Source organism: Stegodyphus dumicola, chromosome X2 (assembly GCF_044657685.1).
Source record: "Stegodyphus dumicola isolate Sdum_Otavi_A_Nest chromosome X2, ASM4465768v1".
Classification (NCBI taxonomy): Eukaryota; Metazoa; Arthropoda; class Arachnida; order Araneae; family Eresidae; genus Stegodyphus; species Stegodyphus dumicola.
Window position 1 is genome coordinate 184158873 of NC_140781.1, and position 25167 is coordinate 184184039.

At 32.1% G+C, this 25167-nt stretch overlaps 1 protein-coding gene across 1 annotated transcript in view; it reads right to left on the minus strand.

The window, feature by feature from the left end:
• The window catches only part of LOC118187999 (A-type potassium channel modulatory protein KCNIP1-like), a 305037-nt gene that overhangs the window by 29380 nt on the left and 250490 nt on the right, over positions 1 to 25167 (minus strand). Inside the window, exon 5 of the mRNA XM_035358325.2 lies at positions 18736 to 18806. Within this exon, the coding sequence (XP_035214216.1) occupies positions 18736 to 18806 (71 nt within the window). The remainder of the gene's footprint in view (positions 1 to 18735; positions 18807 to 25167) is intronic.

Consider the following 25167-nt stretch of genomic DNA (forward strand, 5'->3'; position numbering starts at 1 on the left):
ATTAATTATTAAAATATAATGCATTAAATATCAAAATTAATTTCATACTAAATATTTTTTTCTTATCAGATATGTTTAAATTAAAATTTTACACGGCAGCTCCAAGGAATACATGTCCATTTTTATTATACATTTAACTGAACTCAACATATCTTCTAATCCTCGCTGAACACACATTCATGTATATTTTTTATGCTTAAATGAACTTCCAACTGATAGAACTAGAGAAAAACAATATAAAGATAGAGCATCATTCAAGATTTAAGACTATTTGTTCCATTTTCGTGCTGCGTACTAAATTTAGCATGAGGCTGTGGAGACATTAGGTTCTTTTTGGTAGCAGGTGAGATAATAAATTAACAAACGCCTTCGCCGGGAATCGAACCACGGACCTCTGAAATACCGTCCCAGCGTGCGTAATCACTACACCACGAGGGCACATTAAGAAAGCCGGAGAAATACCTTATATACTCCCCTTTTTAAAGGGCAACTGGGGTTTTCAGGGTACCCAATCGCCAAATCCTGGGTGTGGAGAATTCTCATCCAACACCCTTTTAGTTCGGGCGACACTGTAAACACATTAAGTACTTTTTGGTAGCAGGCGAGATGAAAAATGAGCAAACGCCTTCGCCGGGAATCGAACCACGGACCTCTGGAATACCGGCCCAGCGTTCAGCGTGCACCCCGAGGGCACACTAAGAAAGCGGGAGAAATACATTATAAGGTAATATTTCATGCATTTTTCTTTTTAATAACTTGTTTAGGCATAAAGATAAAAGCTAAGATGCTTGTCTGAAGAAATAGGGAAATTATAACCAACAATATGCTAATGCAAAGAAATATGTTATATCCTAAAAATATATGTTTTCATTTATGAATAGCAGCAGTGATTAAATATCCATATCTTTAGAAACTTAACATCGGAAATGTGAAATTAGTTAACTGTAAATCTCCTGTTTATAGATTTTCACATAACCTTTGGAGTATTAACCTATTATTTTATTACATTATATAAAGCGAAATATGGTATGTAAGTTAATTAAATAATAATAATATTAATAAAGTACACCAGGTATGCCAAACTGAAGTTCATTAGTTCGTTAAACGGCCCTTCAGCATGTAATAAGCAGTAGCTTTTAATTTTATTTAAAATTTAATAATTTATAATGTAACTTAATTTATTTATTGTTTAAAATATATTCACAGTTTTAAGAAAATATCTTCCCACTACGAAGTGCATTTTTAACAATCAGTAATTAATTTTTTTAATTAAGTTTTGTTTTAAAATTAATTTCAAAATATGCGTTTTTTCTAATGCTCAAAATAATAAACAAATCCTAGTTTGAAAAGAAACACGCCCAAGTAAAATCAGACAAAAAAAAGCAATTTTAAATCTGCGTAGATTTTGAATAAAACTGTATCGATTTTGAAGGCAGTCAGACAGTCCTTCTTCTTCAGGAACAATAAATTTTTACAAAAGTGGTTTTTGTAAGGCCTCCATTTTTATAGAAAGATATGGGAGGAAATGGACTGAAGACAGTGTCATTAACTAAAATAGTTTAAGTTTTGTGAATGTGAAAGATTTCAAGTAAATCCAGCGTAATAAAAACTCATGAAATTTTACAGATAATTTTCTCAGAACCAAAGTCTCCAGTTGCTTCTAAAAATACATAAAATTTCTTCAGTTGATGAACTTCACTTGGTGGGTTTCCATGATGCATTTCATATCCATAAAAAGTTTTCATTTCTGGTAATGACATTAATTTCAATCCCCTTCTTCCCAACGCTTTCAAACACTCGGAGCTACACTCGTGTTCTCTTGCATAGTAGTGTTATTAAATACAAGATACAGAGCTAGAAATAAAGGATATATGCATCCATTTAATGAAACGATAAGTAGGTTTAGTTGTAGCACAGCGTGGAGAAAAAAAAACAAAGCTTATTACTAAGAGTGAATTAACTAAAAATTTAATAACAAATTATTGTGTTTCTAAATGTTGGTCATCACATTTTATATGGACGAAAAACAAAACTCCCGTTTGTTAATGCAACAGGTTTTATTTTAAAATAACTTCCTTACAATGAATGCAATGTCTCCATAGTGTAGGATGCTATTCCACTTTTTCTTGTGTTGTTTTATTTCTGGTTCTTTACAAGAAAGTGCGGAGGAATTAAGACAAAAAAAACAACTATATTTGTTTTGTTTTTTAAATTACTATGATATTTCTTATCCAAATTAAAACTTTTCTTTACAACAAAGACTACTATGTTATGTTTCGATTCACTTTCTTGTCGCTTAACATACGCCGCTTAAAATCATATGCCGCTTATGAGTAACAAGGCAAAATCATAAGAATACGTTTGCTTTTCCATCTGCAAAACAACACTGTGCTTGGATTGCAAATAGAAAAAAATCACAAAAGTCTGCTCAACCTACAAAAACTGAAAATTTGAATTTGTAGAGATATACTTATCTGCATTCCGAGCAACAACTTTAGGCATACAGAACAAGAGCAGTTTATTTGTATCCATAAATAACCACATTAAACACAAATGAGAAGTCCTTGTTGAAGTGTTTCAATCTGTTCGCAAACTGTTTTACTATTTTTAGAACGATAGACATATCTTGTAATAATTCTTTTTCCTCCTCACTGCGGGCTATGGTGGTGATATCGAAGGCACGAATGGCACGAATCTAGATGTTCGGGAAAATCCTAACGAAGGCATCATTGATATTTCGTGTTTCAAAGTTCAAAAAAAGCCTAAATTTTCCTACGATGTTGCCGGACTAAATCCCCTAGGCTTGGCAACTGGGTCCCTGGATTTGGTAATGCATTTAGACTGAATGGAAGTTTTTGTTGGAGTTTAAGAGGTTGACACTTAACTTTCATGACTGAATAGCGAAAAGGTAGAACGTTTACTTGTCACAGTTCAGATTTTCACACAGTTTTCAGCAAAAGAAAAGTGTAACTATTCTTAATCATTTCGTTTATTCTTTAACTTTTGCACATTCATGTTACCAGCTGAATAATAAAGTAAAATCTCAACTCGAAGGACCCGATTTTGAAAGCATTCCAGAAGTTCAAAATGCTGCAAATATAGGGTAATGAAATTTTTCAAGAGTTGATTCCTACGAAACAGTCTAAAAGATCTGTAAGCATGCCAAAAGATGTATAACGTCAGAAAGAATAAATGAAAGCTTCTTAACAATGGAAGAGTGCTCTTTTCTTCAAATATCGGGGTTTTATCATTTCGCTCTTTGTAAACTCACTGTACAGAAGTAAATTCGATAAACAATCAACCTAGTTTTTGTTATTTTACAGCAAAATGCCCGAGGTCTGCTTGATTAAGGCAAGGGAAGCTTCTGAGCTAAGTTGGCTCGTACTTCAGTTACCCATCAGACAAGCCGATATAACATCTCATGCACCAGTATATCCATGCAACAGGAATTGAATTCGAGTAAAGCTCTCTTTTTTTGACTATATTAACAATTCAGCCACTAATGAAATCAAATATTAATTATAATAATGCATGTAATAATATTTTAATCAAGAAAAATTGAAAACAAAATTTGAATTGCGTAGTCAGATGTTACAGTTTAGTGTAAAAATGAATTTAAAACAACTTTGCATGAGTTCCGTAAAATCCTCTGAAATTATAATCGTTATTTTATAACAATTAACGAAAAGAAAACTGTGACACCTTTTTATCTCCCTAGAATTTTATTCTAAACAGAATTTAATAACTATTCATTCTATGGAAAACACATCTATATAGTACTATAACAGGAAGAGTATGTCTGTGTGTGTCTTTCGTTCGTGCTGAGCGTACGCTAATAGACCCAGGGTTACGAACTTTAGTACAAAGGCGCATTTAAACAAGAGCCAATGCATCTGGAAGGGATTTTGTTTTTCAAAATTCGAATGAGATTTTTTTTACGTTACGTTTTTTGATGAAATCGCCTCGAATCGATAATTCTCTCTCATTGTATCAGCACTGTTGCCATTTGGAAAAATGAGGGCAATAATTCTGTGCAGTTTTTAAATTTAATGTTTCGCCTGGATACTGGAAGTTTGTCGAGAGAAGCAACGGAAATTGGTTAAATTTATTTATTAGGATAATTGATATTTGTATTAGGGGATATTGCTTATTTCATTTCAATATTTTTATATGTAATAAATTTTTACTGAATTTGTTTTAGTCCAAAGGGGCAATTTGCCCAGAAGACCTATAAATTTCGTTTTCGCATTTTGCGTCGATTTACGATAAGCGTTGTTTCACTTTTCAAATTGTTGCCACCAAATGTTATCGCCCTGTATTATATTTAAAGAAATTAAACAATGAAGAATCTGCATAAATGTATGTATATTTCTCGCATTGGGATAAAACAATGGTACCTAGAGCCATCCAAATTTTGAATAACATAATCCTCCTGCGAATATGGGCATCTGGAAGCCCACATTTGAAATTTGGAGTTTGTTTTACTATCGAGTTCATATTTTTCAAAACTTTAACGAATTTGTGATTAACAGAGCCAAGAATTTCAAAGCGAGCAACAGCAATCTTGTACAGAAAAAACATTTTTATCTTCAGCGCACGAGGCTGTGTATCGGAAATTTTAAAGATATGCTCATTTACAAATTATTTTGCGATATTGCTCTTAAACTGAATTTTATGGTTTGAGTGCGAAGAATATGATATTTAGTAATACGCAAAATGTTTAAAAAACGCCCTATTGGACGGATCTGCAGAGTAAATTCCTGCGCAATTTTTAAATTTAATGTTTGGTGTTCCTTTTAGGCAATTTTCCGGTACATTTAAAAAGCAGATGAAAGCTGGCCGCATAGCGAATATTTTAAAATAAAAGTAAAATTTATACGTTCAGCAAACCGATCGTAAGTAAATTTGTTTTTTCATGCAACAGCAGAGGTTCTTTCCGGAAATAAGCGACAAGAAATTTAGTTTTAATGAAAGCATATGCAATAATATATTTGATTGCTTTTATATTTAGTAGCCAACAATACTGAAGATTCTTTTTCCTATTCAGAAGACGCTATACATAGCATCAAATTAACAAAGAAAATGCAAATCAATTTATCATTCTCGAAGTGGGAAACTACAAGGAATTAAAAGAAGAAGAAGGAGAACCCACTATCGCATTTCAGGAAACAGATGAATCGCTGAGAAAAATTAACGACGCTGAAGGCTTGGAAGCGTGACTTAAATCCAGATTGCTTTTTTGATTGCATTATCTATGGAAGCTGCTTGAAGTTTATAAAATTGTCTTTTACGAGATACCTTTCATGACTAAAATTTTCAGTTTGGCATACATTATCCTTTACTCTTTCAAAAACATGCATGATTTCTTTTCGCCGCTGGCTTTCGATAGCTATTCAAAATATAGATAAGAATTAATGTGTAGATGTGTTATGCTTTTGTGGTAAGCATACTTAATTTTCAAATTTTAAACCATCACGAGATTATTATGTTATGATCTGTTATGATTTTTTAAGTGCGACTAAAATAAATATTGGAATGTTCTCCCCTGATACAAAATTTGCAAAATACATTAAAATTTTCTGCGTTTTCATAAAATAACTGGATCAAAATAAATGTGTTACTCTATAGTAATACATGATGACTCTTTTTCTAAATAATTATTGCTTTCCTGCTTTCTTGTCCTAGATTAACAACATTCTAAATATTGCTTTTAATTTAAAGATGCTTTAATTTATGTATATCCAATTTACTGCAGCTCCTGGAATGAATAATTCAAGAAAGATGTGCTTAGAATCACCCTCCCAACAAAAAATGCCAAGAATTGCACATAAGTTTTAAAATTAATTAGTACACAAAACATGACCAACATAACTTAACATCTGATAAAACTACTCGTAATGTCGAAAGATATTCATAAAGGAAAAAGATACCCAATAATAATAAATAATAATATATAATATTCTTAATGTGAAATTTAATTCTCTTTTGAATGCACATGCAACTGCATCTGGTCTCAGAGTTTAATGACTGCAAACATATATTCAAGAATTTTCGTTTGAAATTTTTGTTCTTATTTTACATATACTTCATGCGGGGAAACAACTATTAACAAATATACATGCTTTCAAAAAGAGATGTCCTGAACAAAGAATATTCGTGAAGTACTGCAATGTTCTCTAGTTAGGTGCATTGCAATTTGCAAAAGTCTCAATATTCTGGTGAGATGACAATCAATGCAGCACATTTTCACTGCTTTTTTTTATCATGTAACCAGCAGGTAAGTGGATTCACGGGTTAAATATATCTCAAATTTTCAAAATTTCTTATTCGTATTTTGGTCTATAATTAAAATAAATGAATAGATAAAATTTAAAAGCAAGATTAACATATAAGAGCAGTTTGAATGCCCATATAAAATACGAGATTGAAGATTAGCAATATCTAAAGCAATAGTCCAGTGAATATTCATATGAATTTCATTTTCATGAGACTTTGAATAAAATGATTTATTTATTCACATAAAAATCTCTTTGGGTAAACCGCAATTGAATTAAATTGAATGCTATTTCCTTATCATTCATTCCGTTCCTAGCTCCACGGAGCTGCAACATTTTCATAGCCGCTACATTAAAGTTTGGTTTGTTAATTAATTATGACAAAAGATATGCCACCGTAGAGAATTTTGCTAGGCAAATTGTTTTATATTTACACTATGTAAGATGAAAATCACGGAAACCACTTGCGATTACACTCGGAGCCAACGCGCGAAACGAATTAGTTACGTTTTGCGGCTGTAGCCACTTTGTCACAATGGACCCTACTTTTAAGAAGCGATTATCAAGAAGAATAATCTTTAAGTTATGAATTACTTCATTAATTGCTATTTATCATGCTACATGTTTTCCTTCTAAAATGGTATGTGTTTCAGGATAGAAACATCTGCAGTCCTTCCTTGTTCCGCATGGTTACATAACATTCTACTTATGCAATGTTAACCATCCACGGAGCCTCGCATATAACTAGGCTGAAGATCTGTGGATAAACGTTGATCAAAACATCTTTACCGTTTCCAAAAAACAGCCTATACAGCCTAGCCTGCGAAATGTTACCGGTCTTGAGTTAGAATGACTTCATCTTTCAAACTATGAAAATACATTGCATATATTGCAACAAACTGAACCTTTTGTAATTAATAGAAATATGAAATAATGTAAATCAAAGCAACATCGTAAGTTATTTTTTATACCTCCTTACCGCGCGCGTTCGTGGAGTAATTGGAAGCACGTCCAGCTTAAATCATGGGGGTCTGAAGTTTGAATCCCGGAGATGGCGGTGCGCATTGATCATATTTCCTGCTCCGATAAAATTACCTATGCAATCTACAGGGGGGCTCGAATTAATATATGGTGCACAATAATTCGCCAACACAAGGATTTGGCAATCGGCCTCCCTCTTCCCTAGTCGCCTTTTAAGTCAGCGAATATAAGGTATTTTCTCCCTCCTTAACGCGTGCCTTCATGGTGCAATTGGAAACAAGTTTGGCTATCATTCGGGAGGTCTCGAGTTCGGATTCTGGCTAGGACATTTTATATATTTCACTTTTCTTGATCCGTTAAATACCTAGTCGCTCTATGTCGAATGTTAAAATCAAGAGAGAAACACGGAGGCAAGACTGGGAGTTCTGAAGTCTTTGCGAAAGAAAGAAAGGTTAAAAACACTTATAAGGTTCCTATTATTTTAAATAACCAGTTATTTTATGATTTAGATCTGTACTATCACTTCTTTCTTCCGTTTTCCTACCGGAATGTAATTTAGTTCAACAGTACTTAACTTGAGGTTTTCGGATTCTAAGACAGAGTGTTGAGCAGCTCTGATTCGTTGACGGTCTCTTCGAGTTGCTTGCTCGGCTGCCCCAAATTTCATGGCAAAGTAAAGTACTCAATCAAAATCGTAAAAACAACCTTGTATTTAGCGTAAGTATAATGTAACACTCAATACTTACTCTAAATACAAGGTTGTTTTTATGATTTTGATTGTCACATTAGCGTGTTTCTCTTCTAGTCTAAAGTAAAGTACTCTTTAAGCACTTGACATCTGCCGTTCACAATCTGTATTTAAAGTTCTGGAATGCCATCGATGAAGTAATACAGGGTCAGGATTTGCCTTGTTTCTGATGAGGATTCCGAAAAGGGAAGATTAGATAGCCTCTTAGCATCCTTTTCGAGATCCTGGACTGTTTCCTTGGCCTTCTGTTGGCAAGATTTAAATTGAAGCCTGCTTTAGATTTTTAAACATTTCTTGCGCAGCTTCAAAGCGCCGGATAGAACTTCAAAGCCTAGCATCTTCTTTTCGAGCAGACTTCGAAGTATATCCGCTGTGTCTGCTGTCAGAGAAGCAGAGAGATGACAGGCCTTAGCTTGGATATCCCATCCATTTGCGTCCTCCGCTACAGAAAATCGAGTCTTGTACACTTGCCAGGCGGTCTTACTATCAAACGTGTATAGCTTTAGAGAGAAGGTATGGATAAAAATTTTAAAACCACTAAATTGCTCCCTGCAGAAACTCTGCAATCGATTTGTTGTACAACGGTAGAAACTCTCTCTTTGATTTGTTCTTTGGCAGAAAAAAAACTTGTTCTTCAGTTTCTCCAACTTTATTTTCAACCGTGTCTATTCTGCGTTCCATAGCTCTAAGTTTGTTTTCTATTATGGCAGTAATTATTCTTTTCATTTCCTCCTGACCTGCTGTCATCTCTGCTTGGCCAGATTTCAGCTCTTCTTTAATAGATACTTGTCCAGATTTCATCACTTCTTTGACGAAGATGACGGCCCTTTCCATCTTTTCTTGGAATGCAGCAAAGGGAGTGACGAGTTGACTTAGTTGCTATTTCATCATACTTGTCACCGGCATTCCAGCCAGCTCCTCCCACCATAAATTGTTGCTTGCGTACGGGTTCATAATAGACCGAATGCTCACAGAACCGATGACAGTTAGATAAAATTCCTTTTACGAAACGAAACATTGACAGTTCACAGTTTTCCACAAAATTTGCCGTGCAGCTCTTCGCTGTATCATAGAGTACAATCAACAGCAAGTTTCTGTGAAAGAATTCACATTTCTGGTATTTTCCACATAATTGTCTTACAGCTCTTCGCAGTATCACAGAGTACAATTAGTAGCAACACTTCAAATTACTAAGAACGTTAAACACATAGTAGTGCGAAGCTAATCTAAACGGCGAAACTTTCAAATAATTATATATATTATTGATACTATATACACTTGTATATAGTCCACCAGGGTAAGTCTCCAAGCCATACTTCTAAATCTATTGCTCTAGTTTTTGAAAAATGAGAAATGAAACCGGAATTACAGCATCTTTTTAAATGCATCCAATTCATAATTGTATATAGTTTCAGATAATTGTATATAGTAATAACTGAAATTGATCCTCTGTGTAGCTGAAACCGTATTAAAACCTCATATGCATTCCAGTAATTCCAAGGTGTATTAGATATTTCTCAGCTGCCGGGGGAAAACTATATATACAAGACCGGAAAGAGCATCAGTTTCGGAGTTGTAGTTGTTAGTTCAGAGCTGAATTCGGAGTATTGAGATACGTATAGGAGTAATGAGATTCGGAGTAGTAAGATACACCATTTAGATACACTTTTCACTGCGTTGTGTTTAACGTTCTTAGTAGTTTGAAGTGTTACTACTTGATTGTGCTCTGCGGTAATATGAAGAACTATACGACTATTTTTGCGGGAAGCTCTAGATCTGGGAAGTTTTTCTTTTCGTAAAACACAAATTTTATCAAGCTATACTCGGTTCTGGGTGCATTCAGTCTATCACGAATCGAACACCCGCAGATTTCATTGAAGAACAAGTCAAGGTTAACTCTGCAGTACAAATATTCTCAACTGAGTAACTCAGTTTTGTCATTTTATAGGTTTACTATTCATAAATTCACTATAAAAAGAAAACATTGACTAACTTAAAATATAGATTTTATGCTTTTTAGTTTGTTTAATCATTTACGGCAAAGCATACGAGTTTTGTCTGCGTAGAGAAGGATGCCTTCATAAAGGACTTTCTAAGCAAAACTCGTTCACATTCATATTACACGTGAAAATAACCACAAAAATGCACATGCAACCAGTTAGAGATAGGATTGTATTACCACAATTCAAGGTATTTTTGCTCCCCGCCGCTGTTGGGCCCAGAGATTTTTACCCTTTTTCCGTCTTCAATTTCTCCGCAACAAATGTTTTGCTACTATAAATGTACTCCCCAGAAAATCAGACAATGTACGCTAGTTTTAACTTTTTTTAAAAACTGCCAGTCCCATAGCACATATAAATTTTAAGATGTCCATGCAGACAAAAACATTACGACCGGAAATTTGTCTAACCTGACATGGTACCTTTCCGCTGAAAATGGAGCTTAAGGCATCTAATGCGAAAGTTTCAGCAATTTGAAGAGTGCAAGGTTATCTGAGATTTCCGTTAGCGGATTAAAAAGTCACGTGACTCACATTTCTTTTCCTCCGACGGTTTTTCTTGTAGCCCGTCATTTTTCAGCTCGAACGGATGCAATTTTGAGTCAAAGTAATTTACTTTGATAGAAAAAGGCATCCGTTTTTTCTTTGTGAAAAATGAAGTGCGTTACCTAAGTACTGTTTGAGTGTCTTTCAACCATGCAACCTATTGAAATATTAAGGAAAGTGTAAAGAAACCTTAAATCAAATATTTACTTTCTAGTTAATTAATGGTTGAATTTTATCTTTTTCTTATTCTTCCTTAGTTAACTAAGCTTTTATTAGGCATTCTTTTAGAGCCTACATATTAAGCATGGAAAATTCCTTGAATTAGAAAGATGTGAAGCTGCACATTTCAATATTTTGTAAACGTATGAGTTATTTACTGTTGAAACGCTGCTGGGAATAGAATTTACTGAGAATATTCAGTCGTCCTTAAAATAAACATGAAAAAGGAACTTTATACGTTACCATACTTAGTTCTATGTACAAATTTCAATGAAAGAATTAATTTCGTAAGATATGACGTTTTTGTTTATAAAAAGGTATCAATTATTGATAATTAAAAGAATTAGAAGATATATAAATAGATTTTAGAATATTTCATTATCGATATTACATAGAATCGTTAGTTCAGTATTAAAATATATTAAGGCCTTTTCATGTTAAGTCCAATTATTGGAATAAAGTTATTTTGAAATTGGGTTATTTATTATGAAATTTGAAACTTCAAATTACAGCTTTACGTATTAGTTATAACTGCTATACAAAACTGTGTTAAGATTTGTTTCATAATTTTAAAGTCTATTAAGTAACCTGCATCATCAAATTTTTTCTTCAAAATATCTCGTATCCGAATATACTTTTAGTACTGCAACGGTTTCTTGTTACCTGTTGCATGCTGTTTTAATAATCTTTGCATAATAATACTGAATAAAAAGTGCACTGATATCTTCCGAAAAGCGATTAGACTGGATCGCGAGATGGTGTACTTTTTATGATGTTTGGAATTTTATGAACGGTAAGCCAAGCAGCTTATGCCGAGTAGGGAAGGTTTGGTTTGCTTTATATGATTACGGCAAAGCCTCGAGGGCTATCTGCTTAAGGGGAGCGATACCTTCGTGGAGAAGATTCTAAACGAAACTGGCTCGTACACACGTTACACATGGGGAATGTAATAGTCACATGCGCAAAGTACAATATCTTCTCGTAATTTCGACTGACTCTGGCACGCAAATAAACTTCAGGCATTCATCTTCACATCACATTTATTGTCTGTATAATAAACCTCTTTCAAACAGATCTCAGAGTGGGAAATGTTTGACAGAACGGAAAAAAAGGCCTTATTTCAGTTAAGCGTTTCTAACTTTAAATTTCTGAAAATGATTTTCGACAAGGTGAAACAAATGCAATACCCGCTTTACTTTTGGTTGTCTAGCGTTTCAAAGAAGTTACTGATTCTGCAAGTTAATAATTTTAATTTATTACCTTAAAATATTCTGTTGTTCATAGAAATAAGTTCTGAAGATTTCTTATGAAAGTGTTTTAAAATAAAATCATTTCAGTATATGAAGTTTGAAATAAAATCCTTTCACTCTTTTGCTACTCCTTTCTCTTCACTTATTCATTAAACATTAAACATATTCTAAACGAATTGACCACAAAAACTGCTTTTCCCTTTGATATAATTTTCGATACTGTGGTTAAAAGTTTATTCAAGTTTTGAATTCTTAGAGTTTAAATTTTAATCTCGAATAATCTTGTAACATTTTAAGTCGGATAGGTTAGGACAAAAAATCAATAACATTCTTGAAGTCAGTAATTTGAAAGGAAATTCCTGAAAAACGTGGAAGGAATTTTATATTAATTAACCAGTTATTTATAATATAAGCCTTTACCATAATTTTTCCTTTCCGTATATTCCTCACCAGAATGCAAATGAGTTAGCCAGTATTTAAACTGACTTTTTTTGTGTGTGTGTTTTGAATTTGAAAGTGTTTCTGGCTTCGCATGAAAGCTATGTGTTAGTTTCCTGCCGGCTGTGAGAGTTGTAATTATTCGGCTTGCGTTCTAGCGCTGCCGACACTTTGATTTTGACTCCCCGGTAGAGTAGTGAGTAGTAGCAATATTTAAAATTGTGATAGTTAATATTAGTAATGTTTCTAGTAATATTTAATTATGCAGTCCTTGACTACTGTTCAACGTTTGATTTGAATTTGAATGTTCTACTTACTAGCATTACCACGAGTTGTGGCTTTTATTGTAGCACAAGTGAGTGCCTGTACCTTATAAATTCTGTTTAAATAAAAACGTTACTTTAAGCTTTTCAAGAATTTATCATTGTTTCAGATACAGCGATACTTCGCTTTAGGTCTGTTAGGGATTTTCGACTACTTAGCGTTCCCAGAATAAAGTACAACCCTAGATGTAGACAATGAATGGTTTATTATATTTTGCGTTTACCTTTAACATTTTTCTTTAGATTAGCTTATACCTAGAATGTAGCAAATTTTCTACTCAATCGTTCATTGAATTCCTTCTGCTGAGCTGTTTAAAATACTTCTTCAAAATGTGAATTAGATTTACTTGAAGTATTTTCTAAACGTCGTGTTGAAATCTATCTTTAGTAAACATAATTGTGGTCGTCGTGTTCTTTATTCCTTAAATAGCTGATCGTCTGCTTAGACGATTAAAACATTGCGTAGTTCACTTAAAATAAGTTTATTCTTTAAAATTTAAGCTAAATTAAAAATTGTTTCACCAGTGCCTTAAATATTTCAATACATTTAAAGTTTACACCGCCATGCTTGTTTTCATTACACTAGTAAATACTTACATACATAAAGTGCTTCAACTTATTTGCAAACCAAAAAAATTATCTTCACTAAAATTTTTGCTCTAGAAGCCTTTTCCCCTATATCTCCATCCCTGTATTTTTGAGTGACCTTTTAAACATGATTTAGAAAACTGCTGAAATCAAAAGTGAGGAAGATAAAAGGAAAAGTGAATAACGTCTTTGAAGTCAGCAATTTAAAGGAAAATTCCTGAAAGGTGAAAAACAGGAAACAAAAATGTAGGAATACAATATATTTCTTGCCAAAGGCTTTTCTGCTATTTCAGGAAAATATTTAAACAATAATACATCCTGACGAATTCTTGTAATAAATATGGACATATACAGCAGTTGTTCCCAAAACATGTTTTAAGAGAATTGTCCTCGAAGCGCTTGACTAAAGCAGCCCTTCTTTTAACTATAACATTAAACGTAATTTTTTAATTAATTCATATTAAGCTGTTGAAAAATAATATCAGTTTCGCACTTGTCATTCTGAAAGAGGGGGGGGTTGTTCACGTTAATGAGTTAACCTTTTAAATTATGAGCAAATGTAGAACCTTTTAATTCTATCTGCGCAATCAAATTGTTTTCTATAAAAGTCGGATTGGGTCTATGTTTTACTTATTTTTTAAATAATTTACTTAACTGTTTAAAATATGATTAATAAGTTCAAGCTCATTGCCACATCTGTTTACTTTTCAACTGAGACTCTAGTTTAGAGCCTATCCAATTAAACTTCCACTTCCGATAATTACAGATGCAAACTTAATTTTATTTTTACTTTCATAAATTGACAAATTAGTTGAATCTTTCCAACCTCAGCACCTGGAAAATTTGTAATATTTAAAAGTGTGACAAAAATTAAATTTCAAACTTAGATAAAGGAAACTGCAGATTTATGTACACTCTTTGAGTAGAATGAAATAATTTTATTGATTTTTCAGTGTAGTTCACAGAAGTTAATGGCAGAAGAATTGTCAGAATCGCCCACGGGGACAGAATAAATAAAATTTTTGAGCAATAGTAATTCGAAAGGGCTCGAATCCCAGCAAACGCGCTCGCTTCATGGGCAGATTTATAGCCCAGTTTCGCTTAGACAATGCTGGAAGAATGTCATTCTTGTTAGACAGATAACCTTCGTGTTCGTTGCCGTAATCATCTTAACAAACAAACAGTCGTTTGAATATCTGTTATCTGATAACAGGAAATTTGTGTAAGTTCTTTATTTCGATAAATGGAAATCTTATGCGCTGGTAAACTTTTATTTATTTATTGCAGAAGTTTTATTTATTTAGACATTTCAAAAACTTTTCTGTAAGATTCTTCTTAAAGATACTAGTTTTTATAATGTCAGAAATAATTTTGTTTTCTTCAGCACTTAGCGCTTTCATTTCATTGTTAATTGTGTTATTAAACATGAAACTCAAAAGTGATGTGCTTTCTAGAAGCCGAAAAAAAGGGTTAATTTTTGAAATATTTTGGATACTAGAAAAAAAAAGGCATCCTAATGGCTGTTGATATAGACTTTTCACTTTCGTCAAAATGATATCATTAATCTGATGATCTTATCTGTTGGATGCCGACCAATATTAATATAATACGTCTTATCCAGTGCTTATTCCTTCTTGATTATGTTAAAGATTATAGTAAATAATTACTATTTTAAAACTAATTCCTTCTTACTTTTTTATTCAGTAATTCGCTGTAGGTATTTAAGATCTAATGAAGGTAAAGAAAATGATGAAAACAATCTGATGCAACATATTCACAGAGGCAGTTTGCAACAGCAAAGTAGAAAATCTCACAGGTTTTTAGGTTTACTTGATGATTAATGCTCAAATGAATCGTCAACAGTACTAAAAAAACTCTATAAGATATTTTCTACCTCCTTTCTGCATGCCTTCGTGGTGTAACGGTAGTACACTCGGCACGTATTCAAGAGGTCCAGTTTCGAGTCCCACCGAGGGCATTGCTCATTTCTCATGTCTCCTGCTTCAAAACTCCTAATGACTGTACAGCTCACATTCAAAGAATGTTTAAAAACATCCCCAGGAAATGATTTTAAGTGCAAAAGATAAACATGGTGAAAAATATCTAAATTTAGAGAAATATCTAAAAATTAGAAAAATACTTAAAAAATTCAAATCTAAAAAGAATTTCTAAATTTTTTTACATACTGTAATATTTTCTAGACTCATTAGGTTTCCAGAAGCAAGAAAATCGAAGGAAACCACAGTGCCCTCCCTAGGATTCGAATACCGTAGCTACCGAATGCGCGTCAAGCATGCTTCCAATTACATCACGAAGGCGTGTAGAAAGAAGAGAAAAATACCTTATATACTCCCCCTTGTAATGGGCGACTGGGATAATAAGAACGAATTGGTAAATCCTGGTGGTGACGAAATATGGTCTTCAAACCTTCTACTTCGAGCGTCACTTGTAAAGATGTTTTTGAATTTTCCGATGCTGGAAACTAAAGAAATTCGCAATGCCCTCGCCGGGATTTCGAACTTCGGACCTTCTGAATATGCTTCGAGGTTGTTTGCAGTTACACCACGAAGGCATGCGGAAAGGAGAGGGAAAACACCTTGTAACTTATTGGATTAACTACAAGCAAAAATTCATTCTTGTATCATAATACAAATGTTAAGCCTTAACGTTTACTCTAAAGAAATAGGTCAATTAAATGTAAATTACGGTCAGAGATTTAATAAAATATTTCTGTTTTCATTAACGGTAGCAAAGACAATCGACATAACTGCACGTTAGTCTCTACACATTGCGAGCATTTCGAATAAATATTTCGGAAATAAATAAGCATTGCTTTAGTCTTAACGACTAGGAATGTTGGGGAATACTTTTTTCTGTCGTTTTCAAAATGAACCTTGCCAAAAAAAGAATTTACAGTCTAGATTTATCCATAGAAAATTTCTTTAAGCCCTAACGGCAATGGGATTCTTCACATAACGATCTACAAAGCTTCCTGGCTATCTCACAGTTACGCAAATGAGCAGGGAAAAGGCGTTTCGGTTTTAGAAAAGTTCGATCGATGCGAACTACAAAAAAAAAGTGCTTAACAAAGCCGCTATAAAAATCGAAAACAAGACTCTTGCCTATTCTTTGAACTCTTGTTTTAACTTTAAATCAACTGAATTTATGGTAGAAAACAGATCTTGCGTATATGGAAATAATGAACTTTCGTCTCGAAGGATTTTACCAAAAACAAAAATGTTCAGCTCTTTATAGTTTTTGCAGTAAGTGTACTCTTCAAACAAATATTTTTTATCCCAGTAAATTTGAAAACTTTAGAAAAGGTTTGTTATAGGAAACCTCATGTCTGAAAAGCTGCTTAGATGCTTCTTAGGAATTAGGAATGAAATTCTAAAAAATTCGCATAACAAGATAATGCATTCAAATTGCTACAATTTTATAATATTTTCTGAAAAATCTAAACTTTTTATATATATTATATTCATGACAGCTGACAGTTCTAGTGGTAGTTAAAATGTACCTTTATAACTTCCAATAAAACTGTTTTGTGGTATTACCCTTAGTACGAATCTTTTACATAGAACCATTTTCTGCTTCCTTAATTTCCATCCAATATTTCTACAGGAATAAGCTTGTAAACATCTATGATTCTAAGTCTTTCTATGATGTTTTGGAGATTCCGTTATGTTTTGAGTGGCCAGGTATTTCTGCACTATCTCTTTTATTGCAAAACGTCATCATTATTATGAAACATGTCATGCGTCAATGTAGATGAAACTTCCGAAATGCTGCCATTCTCATTCTATTACATTATCTGGAAAAGGAATTTAGTTCTACCAAATCCTATAGTTTGCACACATTTTGATTGATTTGTTTTCCGTCTATAACCATTGCAGTATTCTAACTGGTTAATGTTTTCATGCGTTCTGAAAGAACTAATAACTGAAGATTATTTGTTTGTTTGTTTCCTAATAAATGAAATGACATAACTTCGTTTTGTATTAAAGTGTAGGTCTATTCAAAATTCTTTAATAATATTTAGAATTTGAAATTATAATAAAATTAATTAAAATGACCTTATTAAATAATAAATTATTAATTAAAATTATAATGAAATTAAATAAAGTGACATAAAATTAATTAAAATACATTATGGAGGTTTACGTTCCCATAACATTTTAAAGAATTGCTTATCTTGTGCTAATATGAAATGAATTTAAGCAAATTATCGTTTCATAGCCTAAATAACAATGTTGCACACTTTTATAATCATACTATAATGAGATAAGAAGAAGTTCCAAAAATTCGCTTATTATATATTGAATTGATTTAGTAGTGATAAAAATCATGATTATAACTAAAGATTCGTCTTCTGCTTTATCATACACAAAATTTGTTTTGTTAAATATTGCGGAAACAATTTCTGCATTTTATTTCTATGTATAGTGAGTTAACTATTGGATTAAAAACTCCTAGATGCTGCAAAGTTAAATACATACTTCTTTCAAATGTTACATTTTGGAAAAGTAAGATTTCGTTTTTTAGATTGCGACGTATTTAAGGTGATCATTAAAAAGAAAGAGAAAATTACATAATTTAGAATGCATAAAATATTAGGCCATGATAATTTTCAGCATGAAAATTTTGAAAAGATACTGATAACAGCTGTAAGTATAAAATTAAATTTCTAAGTGCTCAATAACATCAGCATACATACCTTTATTTTTAAAACAAAAATTAGTTGAATCTATAACTTGCATATTACACTTTAAGATGTTGCTATGAGAACAAAAAAAAATATGATATTATAAATCCTTACACTCATAAAACGAAAATGTGTTCTTTTACATAAACTAGGCCTATTTTACAATTTTACGCTTATTAAAGTCCGGTTTAAATTGATTGAGAAATACCAAACAAAGAGCACTTTAATCAAAATATTTTCAATAATTAATAATTTTTCAATCCAGTGGTGGGCCCTTGCCTATTCAGGCACCTGATAGGCTGTCACAGAATCTATGAAGGGGCGTAGAGTTACAACCATGCCCTCTTCGGAATTCGAGCCTGAGCCCTTCGGGACCGCAGTAAGCTCACCTATATACCGTCTGGAAGTCTATTTAATTTATTTGATTAATTTTTTAGTAATTAGTTATTTTAATTATCATAATTAATTATCGTACTTAATTAATAAAATCTACTAAACTAGAAGTTATCTGCATTTAGTATCATAAAACACTTTAAGCAAGCACCGAAAAAAATATTCACACGCAGAAAAATTATTTATTATATTTTCCTTTGTGTTTTAATTGCTCAAATTTCTACAAAAAGATTTATTCAAAAATTCATAAACTATCATGCAGCTACTTACCTGAAAATTTATAGTGCCACTTCCATCATGGTCAAAGGCTTTAAACACATAATGAGCGTACTGGCTGGCATCTGAAATTAAGTTTAAAGTCTGTATTATTATGCACAATGCATTTATTTTATGATATTAACATATGGTAATCTTGCCTTCACTTTAAGAGGTTTTTATCATATTGGAAAGTGTTTTAAAGAATGTTTCGAGCTAAATTTCCACTTTTTGTATACATAATTATAACCGAATACCCCATAGATTATAAGTTTTACATAATAGGATTTTAAAGTTACGAAGTTTTACGAATATTTTACACTTAGTATAGTAACACTTATACAACGTTATCATTGAAAATGTAAGGAAGATCTCACTTGTATTTCTTAAATATTGTATCATTGCATTAGTTATATAAAACGAATAATTTAACTATAATGCACATATATAGATGCATAAATGTAATGCATGTAAATTGTAATTACAATAGTTTACAATAATTAATTATTGTTCCCGACTTATATAAGTAATGTGTTGTGTGAACTTTCATGTAACTTAAATTTTATGTAAATCGCATTTATAAATTTCTCAACTACAATATCACACATATTAGTTTGTAAATAAAATACAATGTAGCAATATTTTCTGGGATATAAACTATAAAAGTATGAAAATATGAAAAACTGAAAACATACTTTTTTAACTTAAAAAATCGTCTTTTGACAGCTAATATAGCTCTGCAATGGGAACGTCGGCTCTGGAAGTTGGTAATCGTGAAAAGAAATGCAGTTCTCTGGCTGTGGTTTAAGCTTCAAGTCTCCTGAAGTATTGCCGCACAAAGTAACAGTCATCCGGTCTTTGCCATACTTGAATCCAGCCATAGAACAGTTTTTCTTGTGCAGTACATATCCGTGTTGGCATTTCTTTCAAAAACAGAGCCATTTCATCAACAATAAATATTCGTGCTCCACCTATGATTTGCTGTCTCACGGCTGACTTTGGTGCTGCTTAGATTTGCACGTTTTTTGAATCGTTCGAATCATCTAACTCTCGATTTAAAGCCATTTTTTGTCTAATAGATTACAACATTTTGCTGTAAATCTCCATACAAAAACGTAGTCTTCCCATGAATAATCAGAAAACCCAACAGTATCATCTTCTGTGTCAGATTTTAGATTCAGATGGACAAAAATTTCTCCATCTCCAAATTGAGCCCAAGTTCTTCTTGGTGACAACTGCGTTTTTCCAAATTACCGTAACTTTCAGTATTCAGAACTTTATATCTGAATACCGTATTCATTGCCGGAATAGACTGATTTATATTCCGGAATATTGATGATATAATTCTGCCGTTTTCACACATTCGAATTAGTTTCATCTTTTCGTCTACAGTAATCGCAGACCTTTCTAACTAAATCCTTCAGTTTCGTATTTCAAATCCATTTCCATGGAACATAAGCAATAAATTTTAATGGTAATGAGCAATAACAGTGCGAATATTATTTGAATCTAAGAAGTGCAGGTCGAGAAAGGAGGAATTGTTTACAGAGTAAATTATTTCTAATTGTTTGGTTTCAGTTTGAATGTTAGAGCTCTTTCGCAATTACGCAACTGCAAATATTGTCGCGAAACTAGTGCACTTAAATATCATGCACATTTAAATTCAAGATGCGAAGTTCAGCTACATATCTGGAAGCTTTTATATGCATTTGGTTAGTGCCCATTTTTATTAAGTGAATTATCGAATTCTATATGTCAAACTAATCAAAATAATTTCAATTTCTTGATCTTGGTGATAATGTAATTTAACCCTTGTTCCTTCGGGGCAAATCTTCAACAAACAAATCAGAGAAAAATAAAATGTTTTAATTTCTTTTAAAGTTTGTAAGGATATTGTAAAATTTCAGTCTTTTCAAATAAATTTTGAGCTTGAATTACTGAATAGAAAATTTAGTTCAAACTCATATTTAACATCTTAATGGATCATGTTTAAATAATCAATGAATCATTGAAAACAAAAATTACTTTAAGATTTTACAAGTACAAAAATGGGGAAATTACGATACTGGATATTCAGAAACCGAAATTTTCTGTTAGTTTTGTAAGAAAATATTCAAAATCAGAAATAAGAATGCCTCGCTTACGTGGGTAAAATTTGTGATTGAAATGTAGGCGATGTTGAAGCTTTACGTTTTCGCTCTAAACATTCTGATAGATATTGCAAGCTAGCAGTCTTCATTTATAATTATCTTAAGAAAATTACAGTATAATTTGTTCACATCTTGAATACACATTCTTTCTTGCTAAGAATTACTAATCTTTCTATACTTATGAGTGTGTAAGATGTTAACAATCACTGTAATATTGTTAATTAAAATGGATTAGGAAAATTGTTAACCCATATTTCAAATGTGATATATTAGAGCAAAATACATATTCTTTCAAAAAATTAAAAAATATGACAAATAAGTAATACATCCTAACAAGAAAAATTTCCTTTTCTGTTTTGACTGGGATAAGCTGTCGAATGTGAGGACAATGTATGCATGCCAAACGAAAGTTCAGCTAGGTTTCTACAGTCTTGAATATTCAACATTTATTCAGAATGAAAATATTTCGAAGAATGGTAATATGAAGAATCATACAAAGAAATTATTTGTAAAACATCAAATTAAAGGCAAAACGAAATCACTTTCATTCGCCGATAAAAGGCAACCCTTTAAAGCAACAAATGTAAGCCTGGAAGTATTACAAAAAGTTATGATCTTGGATTTCACTTTAATCAGCGGCTCTTATTAAAACAACGTTATTATCCTTGCAATTACAGTATCTTGTAACTTTCTCTTTAATTTAGTTAACAACTCTTAACCGTCGAATAAAATAATCTTAATGAGACTGTGAGGTAGAATTACTCTCATTAAATGTGAGAGTGTTCATCGAGTGCGTGCACTAATAAAGGCTTTCTCATCTTCCCGAAAGCCATTGGGTGATAAGTGTTTCTTACAAATCTCGTTACATAAATTATCTTCTGAAACAACGTAACATTAGTTTGCATTATTTATCGAAAAGTTACCTATGTATGCTAATTTTAAGCAATTTAAAAAAACAACGCATTTATTCATTGCTTGCGAATGTTGTCATTGTCGTAGCAATTGTGTTCTTACAGAAGCGCTAAGCAAAAAGTAATTTGAGAATGCGGACGTTAATGCAATTTTAATGAACATAAATTTCAACGCAATAGGATTTGCGGTTATAAATATGAAACTATCAGATTGCACCTCCAAATAATTAAAACGAAGTATGCAATGTCTTTTACAATTAAGGACCTCCAATGAATGCTATAATATTAGAAACATAGATTTCAATAGAGATATGTTATTGATGGTATTCCAAATCACTGGACATTTGCAATTAATTCCTTCTTCGAAAATTCCAATACCCATTCTTCAATTAATCATAACATCACCCAGAACGTTGCCCAGGATTCATCACATGTGAGAACCTATTTACACCGGTGAGAAAAGAGAACTCCCATCTCAGTTTTAAGGGGCAACTTCCCGGAGATTTATCAGAAGGATTCTCACCCCTCATTCCCTACTACCTAACCTGCTGAGAAGGCTTTCGACTTTCCAGTATTTTAAGGGACCCCATGTCACACAGACACTATGCACTTACAAACACCCAAGATGTCTAAGTAATGTGAACCAGGGTCACACGATTAGTGATTAGCGATTATGGTAGTCATAATCGCTAATCACTACACCAATCAAGGCAGCACAATCTAAATAATATTCCAGTTATAAATTTATAGTTTATACACCTAAATATTAGTTGCAATATTGTGGGTCTAGCGCTGAATGAAAATGATAAACATATTTTTTTCCTCACATTTAGCTGTTAAAAGTAATATAGATGTATTAAACACATCATCTGTTCTTCCTTTATCTACTTTGTGATGGATTTATTATAATAATGCACGTCTGAATTAATTCCACTTGTGGAAAAATAAGAAATTATTTATTTGGAAACATGACTTGAAATCTTTTGACGTACTCTTCAAATACTCTGTGAAACGTTCTGATTTTTATAACGAAATTCTACAGAACCATTTCTCTTCAATCTTCTTATTTTTATGAAAAAATCGAAAGAAAAGTCCATTTTTAAGTCAAGAAAGTTACAGATCTCTACATGTTTTTCAAAATTTTCAATTTTCAACATAGTGTTCCTAAAAACTTCACTTTTGAAAGATAGTCTTTGGACAGTACTAATATGCAGCCTTGAGATTCTTGTCTGCATGAGGAGGGGCCATCATTTATATTCAATCTCTTTTCCAAGAAAGTTTTAAGAATTTACTTATTATTTGTAACTACTTAAGGGTGTTTCCAGATTGTAGGAATTGAACTGTAGTTCAAATTCTAGAACTTATGGACAATGCTTTTGGCAAGAAGCAAGTCTTGGCATCTTTACGTAGCTATCCCGTATTGTTTTAAATATTGTTTGGCCCCATTCAACGATTTGACTGATACATACGTATTTTTGTAATAACGTTTTTGCAGCTATGGAAGATGCAAAGAGCAAATCACCTTTTTTTCCCGGGGGGGGGAGAGTGTGTGAAGACTTCAGAAAATTTCAACGTCTGCGAGGAGTATTCTTTTCTAACATTTTAATAAACCTTTACGGAGTGTTCGATTTGAGAGCTGAACTATTCCATAAATAAGTGGACTGAGAAGACACCTAAAAAGGTTATTTGAGGATGGCTTAACGAAATTGGTTTTTCGTTGGAATAAATGTATTAAAAAATAAGGATTACGCTGAATAATTGCTTTATAATATTAACTAAAACTGACGAAATAAAAAGAATATACTTAAATTGCTAAAACTTTGGAAACACCGTTCGCATATTCCGTATGTTTACTAGGAACTTCTCCGCTGTAAGATAATGTATATGAAAGTCAGAGTACATCCTTTTGGTATTAATAAATTTTAAGAATAATCATAAAACATTTAAATTGATTCTATATGTGCATGCAAATTTTCGTACCTAAATGTACCTAATGCACTGTAACATGATGCGAAAGCAATTAACGGAGTCATTAAATGTAACAGCACTCCCCCGGTTTTTAATCCGCTCTCTTCACTTTATTGTGAGTTACTCACATTTTGCAATTAATAGCTAGATCGCGCTAGGCCTTAGAGTATTGTAGTTTTTTCGATTTGCACGTCTTATATGCTTTTTATGTAATAAAATCAGAATATTTAATCAAATATTAAACATAAGGCATTTAGCTATTTACGATTTTAAAGCTTAATATACTAAAAAAGTGAATAACGCAAACAAAATTCGAAATTAAGCAACTTATTAATCCTATCATATCACACGTAACTTTCTGTGATCTTTCTCGAAACATCCCAGCTACCACCAAACTCCCTTCACTTAATGAAAAAAAAAAAAAAAAACTGCAATTGGCCTAAATGTCTGTTTTTCAGCTCTATACACATGCAGATTAATATATATATATATATATAAGTTTTAGAAGTATTTCCAGCGCATCAAAACGAAATAATACTAACAAATAGTATATTATTTTTATTCAAGCTTCGACTTTTTTTAAACGCGAAAATTGTAAGACATTTTTATTTTTCCTTTACCATATACACTTTTTAGAAGAGACAATTTTTGTAGCATGTGCGAAATCTAAAATATGTTTTTTCTATTGTAACTTAACTACGAACCGGTTTCCTTAAAACAAACAATATTAACCGGTTTCCTTCGGCGAAAGCATCCCTCCCCTTAAACACATAGCTCAAGTATGCTTTGCCATCTTAAAACAAACAAATGAAAGCTATATTGAGTAGTGTTTCGCACATAAGAAAGAATAAATTTTCCACTTATATAAAAGAGTTTGTAACGATTTTAATGAAACAGATAATTAAGTTGACTGTTAATCTGTGAAGACAGGATCTGAATTTGTGCAGCATTATTTGACAAACAGAAGCATATTTCTTTTTTATTTGACATACGTCGTTTATAGCTTTCTGTTATGTTGATAATTTCGGACATTGTATATATGAGTATACATCATAACAAAAAGTAAGTTACTGATTTAAGTTGGGTTATTTTTTAACCTTAGAAACCCCATTTTTGTATCTTAAAGACAGTGTGAAATATTTATTGTAAAAATATAAAAGTAAAAACATTTCTTACAACAGCACAAATAAGTACTTGATTTCTTTGAAGGGACACGCATTGCAACAAATGCAGTATGTATTTCTTTTGAAATTAAAGCAACCTTAAAGTTTGGATAACAAAGTTAAGATTAAAGTTTTCTTTTTCAAAATTTTAAATACTTGTCGTGTTTTGATACAACAAATCGTACTGAGTATTAAGTAAATTTTTCAGGAAACGAACCCATTTTTTACGTTGTATGTTCTTATTATAATAATCCT